At 49.6% G+C, this 15,702-nt stretch overlaps 1 protein-coding gene across 15 annotated transcripts in view; it reads left to right on the top strand.

Moving 5' to 3' along the window:
* Window positions 1-15,702, top strand: part of LOC110532648 (nck-associated protein 5-like) — a 29,953-nt gene that overhangs the window by 12,134 nt on the left and 2,117 nt on the right. For 3 of the 15 annotated variants that reach the window (XM_021616723.3, XM_021616721.3, XM_021616724.3), the window contains 10 exons: window positions 6,729-6,858; window positions 7,321-7,428; window positions 7,561-7,680; window positions 7,879-7,977; window positions 8,278-10,935; window positions 11,087-11,499; window positions 11,867-11,981; window positions 12,190-12,265; window positions 12,411-12,704; window positions 15,517-15,665. In XM_021616723.3, the coding sequence (XP_021472398.3) occupies window positions 6,733-6,858; window positions 7,321-7,428; window positions 7,561-7,680; window positions 7,879-7,977; window positions 8,278-10,935; window positions 11,087-11,499; window positions 11,867-11,981; window positions 12,190-12,265; window positions 12,411-12,704; window positions 15,517-15,665 (4,158 nt within the window). In that variant the 5' untranslated portion in view covers window positions 6,729-6,732. Of the gene's footprint in view, window positions 1-5,897; window positions 6,859-7,320; window positions 7,429-7,560; window positions 7,681-7,878; window positions 7,978-8,277; window positions 10,936-11,086; window positions 11,500-11,866; window positions 11,982-12,189; window positions 12,266-12,410; window positions 12,705-15,516; window positions 15,666-15,702 lie in introns of all 15 variants that reach the window. The other 12 variants (XM_036988664.2, XM_036988661.2, XM_036988663.2 and 9 more) reach the window with 5 other exon arrangements.

The raw sequence follows: 15,702 nt of genomic DNA on the forward strand, positions 1-15,702 counted from the left end.
TGTGTCATTGCACTTCATGTACTCTTTGTTTTCTGTGGATGTATTATGGGGAAAGCGCAGTGGAGGTGGGAACATCATTGAAAACAAGCAGTGCTGCTGAAATAGCTATGTCTACCTTATGGTGTTCAGGGTTACCCTTTTGTTATCTGTGTATTTCACTCTCTGCTTTCTCTTCATGTCCTTTTAGCCATTGTCAGATTCTCAGTGTCCTCGCTTTAGTTTTGTGGCATTTGAATAGGAAACAAAGGGAGATACTGTGTTTAGATATTTTATTGATGGTGGTGTAAAATACAATTTGCTCTTTAGAAGTTTTCTCTTTATAGATCCTCCTGTATGTCAGTCAAATATCAGGGTTATAAGTGATCAGGCACTAAAGGGATGAGGGGTGACTGTTCCGTTCTATGCATCTCACAGGCAGACACCCATTATCTACAGTAGCTAATAAACATTGGAATCACAGTCAGGGTTCTCTTTGTCTCACAATGCAGAGAGAAGTGGGAGATGAAGGAAGTATGTACAATATGATTCATAAATATCACAGACTGCAGATTGTAATAAAGCATGTCTTTTTATCCGGGGATTTCGTACGTCACCCAAACAATTTACATTTTCCCTGAGTGTCATTCTAGAATGAGAAAAATAGGGAAGCGGCAATATGGCCGTCCTCCTTGTACACAAACTTCTTTTTGTATGCAGTGCTTCTCTATGGCTCTCTCATATCAGCCCATTTCTGTAGCAGGTCATCTCTCTCCTCCAAATCACTCACTTGCTGGGTGGGGGGGAAAGAGGAGGGATGAGGGTGTAGGAGCGGATGTGGGTGTAGGAGCGGATGTGGGTGTAGGAGCGGATGAGGGTGGGGGAAAGAGGAGGGTGGAGGATGAGGGTGGGGGAGCGGATGAGGGTTGGGGAAAGGGGTTGGGGGATGAGGGTTGGGGGATGAGGGTGAGGGTGGGGTAGGGGAAAGAGGGTGGGTGTGGTAGGGGAAAAGGGTGAGGGTGGGATAGGGGGGAAAGAGGGTGAGGTGGGGGGGGATGAGGGTGGGGGAGAGAGGATAAGGGGGTGGGGTGGGGAAGAAAAGGATGAATGTGGAGATGAGGGTGGGGGAAAGAGGATGAGGGTGGGGTAGGGGGGTAAAGGGGGTGGGGTAGGGGGGAAAGAGGGTGGGGTGAGGGTGGGGTGGAAAGGGGAAAGAAGATGAGGGTGGTGGGGAAGAGGGTGAGGGTGGGGGGGAAAGATGGTGGGGGGGAAAGAGAATGAGGGTGGGGGAAAGAGGATAAGGGGGTGGGGTGGGGTGGGGAAGAAAAGGATGAATGTGGAGATGAGGGTGTGGGAAAGAGTGAGGGTGGGGGAAAGAGGATGAGGGTGGGGTAGGGTGGTAAAGGGGGTGGGGTAGGGGGGAAAGAGGGTGGGGTGAGGGTAGGGTGGGGTGGAAAGGGGAAAGAAGATGAGGGTGGTGGGGAAGAGGGTGAGGGTAGGGGGGAGGTGAGGGTGGGGGGAAAGGGGAAAGATGGTGGGGGGGAAAGAGGTTGGGTGGGAAAGAGGGTGAGGGTGGGTGTGGGGGAAAATGATGAATGTGGAGATGAAGGTGTGGGAAAGAGTATGAGGGAATGAGGGTGGGAGAAAGAGGGTGAGGGTGGAGATGAGGGTGGGGGAGAGGATAAGGGGATGAGGGTGGGTGGGGAAAAAGGATGAATGTGGAGATGAGGGTGTGGGAAAGAGTATGAGGGTGGGGGAAAGAGGATGGGGGGTGAGGGTGGTAAAGGGGGTGGGGTAGGGGGGAAAGAGGGTGGGGGGTGAGGGTGGGGGAAAGAGGATGAGGGAATGAGGGTGGGGAAAGAGGATGAGGGTGGGGTGGGATAGGGGGGAGGTGAGGGTGGGGTAGGGGAAAGAGGGTGAGGGTGGGGGGCGAATGAGGGAATGAGGGTGGGGAAAGACGATGAGGGGATGAGGGTGGGGGGAAAGACGATGAGGGAATGAGGGTGGGGAAATACGGGGTAGGAGAAGAGGGTGGGGGGGAAAGAGGGTGGGGTAGGGGGGAGTGAGGATGGGGGGGTGGGTGAGTGTGGGGGGAAAGAGGATGAGGGGTGGGGGAAGGATGAATGTGGAGATGAGGGTGGGGGAATGAAGGTGGGGGAAAGAGGAATAAGGGAATGAGGGTGGGGGGAAAAGAGTGAGGGTGGGGAAAAGAGGATGAGGGAATGAGGGTGGGGGGAAAAGGAGGGTGGGATGGGTGTGGGGGAAAGAGGGTGAAGGGTGGGGGAAAGAGGGTGAAGGGTGGGGGAAGAGGGTGGGGTAGGGTAGGTGAGGGTGGGGGAAGAGGGTGAGGGTAGGGGGGAGGTGGGTGGGTGGGTGGGGTGGAAGAGGGTAAGGGTAGGCTGGGGGAGTGAGGGTGGGGTAGGGGAAAGAGGGTGGGGGTGGAGGCGATGGGTGGGGGAAAGGATGAGGGTGGAGGTGATGGGTGGGGGAAAGAGAATGAGGGTGGGGGTAGGAGGATGATGGTGGGGGAAAGAGGTTTGGGGTGGAGGTGATGGGTGAGGGAAAGAGGATGAGGGTGGGGGAAAGAGCATGAGGGAATGAGGGTGGGGGGAAAATGATGAGTGGGGGGAAAGAGGATGAGGGAATGAGGGTGTGGGAAAGAGTGAGGGTGGGGGAATGAGGTGGGGGGAAGAGGAGGGTGGGTGGGTGGGGGAAAGTGAGGGTGGGGGGGAAAATGAGGGTGAGGGTGGGGGGGGGAAATGAGGTGAGTTAGGGGAAGAGGGTGGGGTGGGAAGAGGGTGGGGTGGAGGGAGAAGGTGAGGGTGGGGGGAAGAGGATGAGGGTAGGGGGAGGTGAGGGTGGGGTGGAAGAGGGTGAGGGTGGTGGAAAAGGGAAAGAAGGTGAGGGTGGAGGTGATGGGTGGGGTAAAAGGAGGAGGGTGGGGTACATGAGGTGGGGGGAAAGGAGGAGGGTGGGGGAATGAGGTGGGGGGAAAAGGAGGAGGGTGGGTAATGAGGTGGGGGAAAAGGAGGAGGGTGGGGTAATGAGGTGGGGGAAAAGGAGGAGGGTGGGGTAATGAGGTGGGGGAAAAGGAGGAGGGTGGGGGAAAAGGAGGAGGGTGGGGGAAAAGGAGGAGGGTGGGGGAATGAGGTGGGGGAAAAGGAGGAGGGTGGGGTAATGAGGTGGGGGAAAAGGAGGAGGGTGGGGGAAAAGGAGGAGGGTGGGGGAATGAGGTGGGGGAAAAGGAGGAGGAGGGTGGGGGAATGAGGTGGGGGGAAAAGGAGGAGGGTGGGGGAATGAGGTGGGGGGAAAGGAGGAGGGTGGGGTAATGAGGTGGGGGAAAAGGAGGAGGGTGGGGGAATGCGGTTGAAGGTGGAGGAGAGGATGAGGGTGGGGAGGAGAGGATGAGGGTGGGGAAGGGAGGATGAGGGTGGAGGAGAGAGGTTGGGGAGGGAGGATGAGGGTCGGGGAGGGTGGATGAGGGTGGGGGAGGGAGCATGAGAGAGGATGAGGTTGGGGGATGGAGTGGTTGTGTGAGGATGAGGGTGGGAAGGGAGGATGAGGGTGGGGAAGGGAGGATGAGGGTGGGGAAGGGAGGATGAGGGTGAGGGTGGAGGGGGGAAGGGAGGATCAGGGTGAGGTGGAGAGAGGAGGAGGGTGAGGTGGGTGGAAGGGAGGATGAGGGTTGGGGAGGTGGGGGAGGGAGGGTGGGTGGGGTGAGAGGTGGGGGAAGGTGGGGTGAGGATGAGGAAAGGAGGATGAGGGTGGGGAAGGGAGGATGAGAGTGGTTGAGGTGGGGGAGGGAGAGTGGGGTGAGGATGTGGTTGGGGAAGGGAGAATGAGAGAGGATGAGGGTGGAGGACAGAAGGTGAGGGTGGAGGAGAGAGGTGAGGGGGTTGGGGGAAGGGAGGATGAGGGTGGGGTGATAGGTGGGGAAGGGATGATGAGGGCGGGGAAGGGAGGATGAGGGTGGAGGAGAGAGGAGGGAGGGTTGGGTGAGAGTATGAGGGTGGGGTGAGAGTATGAGGGTGGGGAGGGTGGGGTGAGGATGTGGTTGGGGAAGGGAGAATGAGAGGGGATGAGGGTGGAGAATAGAGGGTGAGGGTGGGGGGAAGGGAGGATGAGGGTTGGGGAGGTGGGGGAGGGAGGGTGAGGATGGGGAAAGGAGGATGAGGGTGGGGAAGGGAGGATGAGAGTGGAGGAGAGCAGTGGGTGGGGAGTGAGGATGAGGTTGGGGAAGGAAGGAAGAATGAGAGAGGATGAGGGTGGAGGAGAGGTTGGGGAAGGAAGGAAGAATGAGAGAGGATGAGGGTGGAGGAGAGGTTGAGGTGGGGGAGGGAGTGGGGTGAGGATGTGGTTGGGGAAGGGGGAATGAGAGAGGATGAGGGTGAGGGTGGAGGAGAGAGGTGACTGGTGCAGTGAGGGGGTTGGGGGAAGGGAGGATGAGGGTTGGGTGAGAGGATGAGGGTGGGAGGATGAGGGTGGAGGAAAGAGGTGGGGGAGGGGGATGAGGGTGAGGAAGGGAGGATAAGGGTGGAGGATGGAGGAGAGAGCATGAGGGTGGGGGTAGGGAGGATGAGGGTTGGGGAGGTGGGGGAAGGAGGATGAAGGTGGGGTGAGAGGATGAGGGTTGGGGTTGGGAAGGTGGGGGAGGATGAGGGTGGGGAAGGGAGGATGAGAGGGGTGTGGACGGGAGGATCTGGGGAAGGGAGGATGAGAGGGGAAGAGGGTGGGGAAGGGAGGATGAGGGTGGGGAAAGGGAGGATGAGGGTGGGGTGAGAAGTGGGGAAGGGATTATGAGGTTGGGGTGAGAGGTTGAGGGTGGAGGAGCGAGGAGGGAGGGGAGGGTGGGGTGAGAGAATGAGGGTGGGGGGGAGGATGAGGGTGGAGGAAAGAGGTGGGGGAGAGGATGAGGGTGGGAGAGGAGAGAGGTGGGGAAGGGACTCATCCTCTCTCCCCAACCCTCATCCTCTCTCCTCCACCTCACCCTGATCCTCCCTTTCCTACCTCTCTCCTCCACCCATATCCTCGGAATGAGTCCATTGTACAACAAACATGCTGTTGAGATGAGTCCATTCTAGATCCTCTCTCTCATCCTCTCATCCTCCCTTCCCCACCTCCTCCTGATCCTCCCTTCCACACCTCTCTCCTCCACCCTCATCCTCTCTCCCCAACCCTCATCCTCTCTCACCAACCCTCATCCTCTCTCACCCCAGAATGAGGGTGGGGTGGGAGGATGAGGGTGGAGGAAAGAGGTGGGGGAAGGGGAGAGGATGGGTGGGGAAGGGAGGATATGGGTGGAGGAGAGAGGTGGGAAAGGGAGGATCAGGGTGAGGTGGAGGAGAGAGGATGAGGGTTGGGTGAGAGGATGAGGGTGGGTGAGAGAACTTCCCATAATAAGTTGGGTGAATTTTGGCCCATTCCTCCTGACAGAGCTGGTGTAACTGAGTCAGGTTTGTAGCACCCCCACAACATGATGCTGCCACCCCCGTGCTTCACGATTGGGATGGTGTTCTTCGGCTTGCAAGCGCCCCCCCTTTTCCTCCAACTATAACGATGGTCATTATGGCCAAAGAGTTCTATTTTTGTTTCATCAGACCAGAGGACATTTCTCCAAAACATACGATCTTTGTCTCCATGTGCAGTTGCAAACCGTAGTCTGGCTTTTTTTATGGTAGTTTTGGCGCAGTGGCTTCTTCCTTGCTGAGCGGACTTTCAGGTTATGTTGATATAGGACTCGTTTTACTGTGGAATAGATACTTTTGTACCTGTTTTCTCCAGCATCTTCACAAGGTCCTTTGCTGCTGTTCTGGGATTGATTTGCACTTTTTGCACCAAAATACGTTAATCTCTCCTTCCTGAGTAGTATGACGGTTGCGTGGGCCCAGGGTGATTATACTTGCATACTATTGTTTGTACAGATGAACGTGGTACCTTCAGGCGTTTGGAAATTGCTCCCAAGGATGAACCGGACTTGTGGAGGTCTACAATCTTTTTTTTTAGGTTTTGGCTGATTTCTTTTGATTTTCCCATGGTGTCAAGCAAAGAGGCACTGAGTTTGAAGGTAGGCCTTGAAATACATCCACAGGTACACCTCCAATTGACTCAAATGATGTCAATTAGCGTATCAGAAGCTTCTAAAGACATGACATAATTTTCTGGAATTTTCCAAGCTGTTTAAAGGCACAGTCAGCTTAGTGTATGTAAACTTCTGACCCACTGGAATTGTGATACAGTAATTTATAAGTGAAATAATCTATCTGTAAACAATTGTTGGAAAAATTACTTGCCATGCACAAAGTAGATATCCTACCCGACTTGCCAAAACTATAGTTTGCTAACAAGAAATTTGTGGAGTTTTTGAAAAACAAGTTTTAATGACTCCAACCCAAGTGTATGTAAGCTTCCAACTTCAACTGTAGATTATTGCCTTGAGATGAGGCTGTTATGTCTCCTATGCTCTGCTAACAAGAAATTTGTGGAGTTTTTGAAAAACGAGTTTTAATGACTCCAACCCAAGTGTACGTAAGCTTCCAACTTCAACTGTAGATTATTGCCTTGAGATGAGGCTGTTATGTCTCCTATGCTCTAGCTGTTAGATGCCATAGGAGCTGTTAGATGCCATAGGAGTCTACAGCCATGTCCCAAGGCAAGGGTAGACTTATGCTTGTGGTTACGTAGTGCATTGTGGTTTTGTGAGTAAAGTGAGACGATTGTAACATTAGGAACCGCCTTCTTGTGTTCATGATGAGAACCATGTCTGATGAGACAGAACCGAGGATGTGTGATGATAACCTGGAGTCAGACGAGGGAGACGTTGAGGACTACCTGGAGGAAGAGGAGAACAACGGAGAACTGATGGACCGACTCAGAGAGCTGGAGGTGAGCCAACCACCATCACAATTAAATGAATACAAGACATCTCAAATTATATCATGTTTTAAATATTATATCATTTTACCACATTCAGTGCTTTTATTTCTGTAGAAGAGGAGGAAGGGAAGCGCTACTAAGGTACACAATAGTACATATTGGTAGATAGAAGGTGCTCTTTGGTAAAAGGGGTGAATTGGTCATCAAAAAGAAAGGAGGACCAAGGCACTCTTCATATAATTAATTAAAATGCCTTTATTTGTATCTCATGTTCAATAGAAACAAAGTTTTAAAAATCCGACGCCTTTCGGCTTCATGGCCTTCGTCAGGGAGTACAAAGAAACAATACAATGTCCTCTTTTGAACAGCTTCTCCAAATAGCCCTAATTTGAAGAACCACTCCCTCTTTTGTTTTAACATATGACAAATATATTAACATTTAGGAATAATCTTTTGTCTTCCTGTTGACAGGCAGAAAACTCAGCTATTTTGTTGGCCAATGAGAATCAAAGAGAAGCATATGAGAGATGTCTGGATGAGGTGGCCAACCATGTGGTCCAAGCCCTCCTCAACCAAAAGGTAATTTGCAACAAACAACCCACCATTGACAAAACACAATTTTGAACCACAAGCAGTTAAGGCATGGGTTGTCATTGTGGTTAACTTATAGTTGTGCTATACATTGTGTGTGTGTTCTGTGTGTCTTTGCAGGATCTGCGAGAGGAGTGCATCAAGCTGAAGATGCATGTGTTTGACCTGGAGAGACAGAACAGAGTGTTGTGTGAGCTCTTCCAACAGAAGCTACCCAACCAGTCAAGCTCTCAGGACCAGGTATGAAGTAACGTCACAATTTGCCCTGAGACATGGCTGCAGACTCCTATGGCATTGGAGGCTCTACATCTGCTGAGTATTTGAAATGAATCTCTCAGCTGTTATACCTCTTGCTTCATATTGTTGTGATGTATAGATTCCTATAACAATGCTGTGCTTAAAGTGGTGTACATGATTGCATTGAATCTCATGTTACAGGTGCAGCCAGGACCCCTCCCAGTATACCATACACAGCTGCTGCACAATGTCTCTGACAAGCAGGTGGGGTCACAGTCACAGAGCGACGCACAAGCCAAGGTGTGGACAGAGCACTGTTAGCAGTTCACCCTAAGACATGGCTGTAGTCTCCAGCATTCCTCCAACATTAGCTGTCATGACATATTCAGTGGGTTCCAAGGTTTCTCAGATGAAATGGCATTTTCTTTCTATTTCACTATTGTATTCAAGAGACCTTGATGTTCTAATCTCTGTTTAACAATGAGGCTGCAGTCTTGGAAGTGTTGAATTAAGTGATTTGTGAGATTGTATTTAACCAGTAAGGTTATTGAGAACACACTCACTTCTATAATAACAACCTGACAATCTTTCTCTCCACAGGGAAATGGGTTTCACCGCACACTGCCACAGGCCCCAACAACTCCCCCCAGAGGCCCAGCCGCATCCATGGATGCCCTGTCCCCATTCTTCAAGAAGAAAGCACACATTCTGGAGGTCCTTCGAAAGATGGAGGAGACAGACCCCCTCAAATTCCACCCCTCTGCAGGCAGCATCACCTTCTGTGACTACAGTCAGGTCCTGATGTCCACAGAGGCTGTCCTGGCTGCTGGAGACCTGTGTAAGAAGCACCAGACACTCTGCTCCTGCTCAGACTCCGACATGCAACAACAGCAGCACATGAATGGTGAAGGGCAGTTATGTCCTACGCACCTCAAAAAGAGCACAGACAGTCCAGTCAAATGTAACTATGTTTGTGGTAGTACTGCAAAGCTCAACCTGACACCGAACCATGTCAAAGGCACATCCACCACAGCAGCTATCAGTGAATGCCACATCAAGAGCACATCAGTGGAGAAACAACAGACAATGAATGACCACCAGCAACCAGCAGGTCCTAACTCTTACCTGTCAATCACAGTTGTAGATCAGACTAGTCCAGCCAATCAGGGCCCAGAGGCTGGATTAAAGACCGGGCAGGTCCAGGACACAGAGAAGGAGAGCTGTCTTAAAGGGAAGTCTGATGAGGATGGTAGTTTGTTTACCTCCCAGCTGCCTGTCCCTGGAGTGAAGGACAACCCTCAGCTAGCATACTGTGAGCTGGAAACCAATGGGTTTATCTTCTCTTCCAATGACAGTGATAACGTGTTGAGTGATGTAGTTATTCCAGAGAAAGACGCTGGCCCAGCAGAGGAGGGGGATTTCTCTGGGAGAGCCAACGTGGCCCTCAGCCCCATCCCTTCATCATGTCTCAGCGACGTCAAAGCCGCTGCCATCAATTCCCCGTCCAGGGTCCTCAAGTTCCTAAAGATCCCTACAATGGCAGAGAGGACCCAGGCAGGGGCCAGCCCTGTCCGTCTGAGCCCCCAGCTCACCCGCACGTCGAAGATCCCCTGTCGCACTAACAACTATGAGGTGTACCACTCCCCTGTCCCCTCACGCAGAGCCGCTACCACAGAAAGGGCCAGGCAGCCGCCTCCTCCACCCGCCAGGTCCGAGTCCTACCCAGCCACTACGCACTCAGCCCCCACCTCCCCGCCTCAGCCTGAGGACACCTGCTCCCCTCCAGCCAAGGAGCTTTGCTACAGGAGCCTCTTAGCCCCCAAGACCAGCAATGGTGTCCCCGATCCACTGGCCCCTAGCACTTCTCACACACCCAGGGCCTCTTCGCAGAAGGTCCCGTACTATGAGAACATGTTGGAACTTTCCACCTCGGCTCAGGTAGAAGAATCCAAGGTCCCAGAGAACGTAAACATATCATCTTTCTCTCATACCATAACAGAAAATGACAGGAAGCAAATTAATTCACTACTACAGAAAGACAATGTCCTGTTTCTCCAGCAGCAGCATTTGTCCCCTGCTTCGGACTCCTCATCCTCTTCCTCGTCCTCCTCATCTTCGTCCGATCAGGATGGCAACACAGAGAGCCCAGTCTGGCACAGCCACCACAGTCTGCCCAACCCCTCTGCCCTCAGAGCAGCTCAGTCTCAGAGCAGCCCAGCTCACTATGCCAGCATGAAAGACAGAGGATCACAGGACCAGGATACTAGAGAGGCCACAATACAGAACTCTGATCTCTCCCAGTCCCAGCCTCCAGTTCTCCCAGCCAAGAGACATGATCCCTCGTCCATTCCCAAGAGGCCTTCTGGGGTAGCAGGGTCAGGGAGTCAGCCAGCCGAGTCTAGTCACACATTCAAATACAGGCTGGCTGCACTTGGCAAGCTGAGGAGCTCAGAGGACTTACAGATCAATGTGCTCCTGCCAGTAGACACGCCAGAGCCTCAGAGTGAGGAGAGTATAGTCTATTTTAACGATGACAGGAATAAGACAGAGGAGAGCCCTGTGGATGGTAATTTAGAGGAGCAGAGACACTCGAAATATACAGACTCTCTGGACGGTAAGCTTAAAGGCATTCCTGGTAGCGTTGCTTTGAATTTCCCAGGTGGCTGTCAGTCCTATGATCCAGGAGCTAAGTCTCTCTTTGGCTCTTCAGTCGCCAAGGCAGAGCTGGAGACGCTCTCATCCAGAGTGGGTGTGGCTAAGACGGACAGCCCCAAAGGTAAACTGGGCCTCCCGTCTCCAAACACTGACACTCCCATAGTTTTACGCAACAACATGAAATGCCCGGCTTCTCTGAACCTGTCTTACCATGGTAAACAACCTGCACCCAGCATCCCTTACAGCAGCAGCAGCCCCAGCAAGGTCCCTCCTAAGTCCCCGTCTAAACCGTACCAGGGCCTGGCTCCCTCAGCTGGAACTGGGAAGCCCACCCTGGAGGCCCCAGCCCTGGTCCCCCGGTACTCCTCCAAGTCAGAGGACAGGAGCAAACTCAACGCAAACAAGAGAAACACCACAGTGTACGGTGACAGCCTTCCTCCCCCGCTCCCAATGCCAGAACCGCAGCAGCAGGAAGAGGAGAAGAGACACCTTCTCCCTATTGTCTCCAGCCCCACACTTGGCCCCACGTCAGCCATTGAGGAGAAGGTGATGAAGGGTATCGAGGAGAACATGCTGAAGCTGGCAGAACAGGACAGAGGACAGGTATAAATGTTTGTTTTTTCTGTGATATATTTTTTTATGCATTATTTATTAGTGACATGTCTCATTTTTTCTTGGAGCTGGAATTTGTTTGTTAATATAAAGTATTTCAGTGTTTGCTGTCAGCAATTTGATAAATAAAGACTTTGAACAGGTTACTGAGGTCAAACTGAAGGCCTCTAACGGGATCGCCAGCTGGTTTGGCCTGAAGAAGAGCAAACTCCCAGCTCTCAGCCGCAAACCAGACATACCACCTAAGGTCAAAGACGAGAAGAAAGGTGGAGAGTGGAGGCTGAATATCCCTTCCAAGATGGCAGGGTCTAAGTCTAAAGGAGAGGGGGTGGGAGTGGAGAGCCTAAATATCTCGATGCTGATGGAGAAGGCGGAGGGTCTGAGGAGAGCTCTGGAGGAGGAGAGGGCCTACGTGAACGGGGTTGGGGGGGTCGGGATGGACCGGTCTGGAAGGGGCCACTCCTGTGAGGTGGTGATGGACCAATCACAGGGCCAGCTGGCTGTGATGTACAGGGGAGCGCGCTCAGACAACTTCATGCAGCAGCTACTGAACAGGTGAGGAATAGATTTAAGCTATGGGATTATATGTTTAGTCAGTTAGGATTGTATTGCTTTTGTTTGAAGTAAAACAACTTAAGTTGATATCTTTTTAATTAACTATCGCCAAGCTCTATCTGAAGGGAGGGGCTGTTCCTCTTTTGTTCTCTATTGCTCCTCTATTGTGCTTCAAGCAAGGGGGAGGCCGATGACATCAGAGGGCATCATCAGACTAACTTCTTGAATAATTTACTCTATGAAGTTTGCTGTTTTTTTTATCGCTGGATCTAAAATGTGAATTTTGTGCAAAGATAAAGTCAAATGTTTGTTGCCTTTCCTCTTTTGAACAACATCTTACCTCTGTGTTGTGTCTGTGTGACTACAGGGTGGATGGGAAGGACTTCAGTGGCATCAGTGTGGCTCAGAGACGCCTCTCCTTTGACTGTAAAACCTCCAGACCGTTCAGCAGACACACCGCCAGCGGGGAGGACATGCAGAAGGTAAACTACAGATGAATTGCGATTTAATATTTTTCTTTATTCTGTGTGTGAATGGAGAAGGTGAGTATTTTCACTTTATTCTGTGTGTGAATGGAGAAGGTGAGTATTTTCACTTTATTCTGTGTGTGAATGGAGAAGGTGAGTATTTTCACTTTATTCTGTGTATGTGTAAATGTGCGTTTTGAGATTGTTTTTTTTACTTACTCAGGGTTCAGAACATCTGATCAGCAACGTCCCCTCAGATGACAATTTAGCTGACCCAGTTCACTCTCATCACTTCGCAGGTAAGAAAACTGATCAGATTCATCATTTTTCATGGAGGCATTGAGGATCTCAGATTGTGTTAATCCTTACCAAATCTAATCAATAATCAAATTAGAGGTTTTAAATTGAATCAGTCTGATTGTCCCTGTTCTCTCTCTCTCCTAGCTTCTGGTGCCTCCACCTGCACCCTGGACAGTGGCATTGGCACCTTCCCTCTGCCTAACTACTGTAGTGGTACGCCTGGGAGAAGCCTGTCTAAGGTGAGGGGGGCTGGAGCTGAGCATGGCTCCTCTGGTTCTCCTGGCCGGGCAGGGAGGAGGGCTAGGACCCTGGACAGAGAGCCCTCATCCATGGAGCAGTGCTATCAATCTCACAGAGAGATGACTGCCCCGGTAATGTACGGGTCTGTACTGGAGGGGAAAGGCATACCCAGGCAAACAGCTGGGGTCATTCATGAAGGTACAATACTGAGAAATACTGCATACATAAGTTCATAATATCAACTACTGTACATCACAATTCTCTAAATCAAACATATACGTATTACGTATAGCAATCTGATGATTTGGTATAATGAAGAAAAACTGGAGCTTTTATACAACCAAATCTCTATTTTTGATGTAAATGGCATGTTTTAGAAGGGCCCAAAAGTTTTTTTAATTTTTTTATATGACTTCACTTGTTTTTGAGAAACGTACTCCAAACAGCGATTCACTTTCCTCATCCTCGTTGTGCAGTACGGGGGCTCTGAAAAAAACCCAAATACATCCTTTAAGAAACTGAAGAGCTCTCATTATAGTGATGCAGGTCTTTAGACGTTGTACACATCAAATTGTGTTATTCTGAATTTTATCCTCAACGTTATATTCCATTTTGTTGTGACTCGAGCAATACCTCTCTGTCCATTCTAGCAGCAGGCTACACAAAGAATAACAAGGAAAACGCTGCACACTGCTGTTCTTGCTCCCAGGTGATATTGTTCTGTTTCGACCCTTAGGTCTTCATCAGGCATCCATATCCCATGTGGAAGGTCCTATATATAGGGGCAGTGCTGAGTGACATCACTTCCTGAAACAGGAGGTAAAAATATATCATATCGGTTCACAATATCAACATTCAATATATACAAAAAATGTACAGTACTAGTCAAAAGTTTGGACACACTCATTCCAAGGTTTTTCTTTATTTTTACTATTTTCTACATTGTAAAATAATAGTGAAGACATCAACTATGAAATAACATATATGGAATCATGTAGTAACCAAAAAAAAGTGTTAAACAAATCAAAATGATATTATATTTGAGATACTTCAAAGTAGCTACCCTTTCCCTTGATGACAGCTTTGCACACTCTTGGCATTCAGAGAACCTTCCAGAAGGACAACCATCTCTGCAGCACTCCACCAATCAGGCCTTTATGGTAGAATGGCCAGACGGAAGACACTCTTCTGTAAAAGGCACTTAAAGGACTCTGACCATGAGAAACAAGTCTCTGGTCTGATGAAGCCAAGACTGAACTCTTTGGCCTGAATGCCAAGAATCAAGTCTGGAGGAAACCCGGCATCATCCCTACGGTGAAGCATGGTGGTGGCAGCATCATACTGTGGGGATGTTTTTCAGCAGCAGGGACTGGGAGACTAGCCAGGATCGAGTGAAAGATGAATGGAGCAAAGTACAGAGAGATCCTTGATGAAAACCTGCTCCAGAGCGCTCAGGACCTCAGACTGGGGTGAAGGTTCACCTTCTAACAGGACAATAACCCTAAGCACACAGCCAAGACAACGCAGGAGTGTCTTCGGGACACTCTGAATGTCCTTGAGAGACCTGAAAATAGCTGTGCAGTGACGCTCCCCATCCAACCTGACAGACCTTGAGAGGATCTGCAGAGAATGGGAAAAACTATCCAAATACAGGTGTGCCAAGCTTGTACCGTCATATCCAAGAAGACTCGCGGCTGTAATCGCTGACAAAGGTGCCTCAACAAAGTACAAAGTAAAGGGTCTGAATACTTACATAAATGTGATATTTGTAAAAAAATATACATTATAATTAATAATCTAAAAACCTGTTTTTGCTTTGTCATTATGGTGTATTTTTTGTGTAAATTGATGAGGGGAAAAAACAATTACATTTTTATAAGGATTTAACGTAACAAAATGTGGAAAAAGTCAAGGGGTCTGAATACTTTAAGAATGCACTGTAGTTTAGCATAATTAGGAGCCACAGTGCTCCCTATCGCTGTTACTTTGGTCTGTAAGAAAAAGTATCTTCTGAAGAGAAAATAGTTGGAGGTTAGTGCCAGTTCAACCAAGTCCACAATACAGTTGGTGCTGGGAAGAGCATTAGGGGGAAGTTCACTGAGGCAGAACTTGAGGGCCTCTAGGCCACCCTGGTAGGGGATGTTAGTATATAGACAGGTAACGTCAAAAGTACACAGAATATAATTTTCTGGTATGTGGTCCACAGCTTTCAGAAGATGTATAAAATAAATAGTCTCTGGTATAGGTGGGGAGAGAGGTCACCCAGGGTTTCATGAAATGGTCTACAAAGGTAGAAATGTTTTCTGTCAGAGATCTGTTACTACTCACAATGGGCCAGCCTGGTATAGGTGGCGTCATGCTCTTGTGAATTTTGGGGAGAGTGTAATATGACAGGTGTGGTTTGGCAGTCAACTTGCATGTACTCATTCTGTCTTTGCAATTTCCCATTCATTCAATAACTTTGACAGTTCATCATGGATCAGAGACTTTAATTGATTATTAGGATCCCTGGGGAGTCTTTTAAATTCATAATCACGGAGTTCTTAGAATTTCATTTTCATAGTATCTGCATCACTATTGCACCTCCCTTGTCGGCAGCTTTTATAATAATAGTGGAGTCATTTTTTAGATGGAACAGCTGGATAGGGGAAATGGTTTGAGTCGCACATGGAATATAAAGTTGCGGATAAAGTTCGGAATGACACAATTTCATGTGTACATCTAAAAATCTGCATCACTATACTGAGAGCATTTCTGTTTCTAAAAGGACATATGGGTGATTTTGCAGCATTTGTTAATGTTTTTTCCAGAGCCCCATACTGCACAACGAGGATGAGGAAGTTCATCGCTGGTTGGGCTAAGTTTCTCAAAACATTTTACATCAAAAATAGATTTGGTTTAAAAAAGCTCATTTCTCCTTGAAATGACTTTTATACATTAACAATGTACTTTATGTATGGACTTTCATTGAGTATAATCCTGAATAAAATGTATTTTGTAACCTTTGCAGACACAGAAGCCTATGGAGCTCACATGCTGTCCCCCCGCTCCAAGACCTGGACCTTCCCCAACCTGAAGACCCCTGCAGGGCCCACTGAGATGTACCTGGCTGTGGAAGAAGAGGTGGAGACGGCCCCCTATGGATCCCCATTCAGAGGGGTTGGTTGAAAGCATGATCATTTCAGACTAACCATTT

The sequence above is a fragment of the Oncorhynchus mykiss genome, chromosome 9 (assembly GCF_057628025.1).
Source record: "Oncorhynchus mykiss isolate SJ-2025 chromosome 9, ASM5762802v1, whole genome shotgun sequence".
NCBI lineage: Eukaryota > Metazoa > Chordata > Actinopteri > Salmoniformes > Salmonidae > Oncorhynchus > Oncorhynchus mykiss.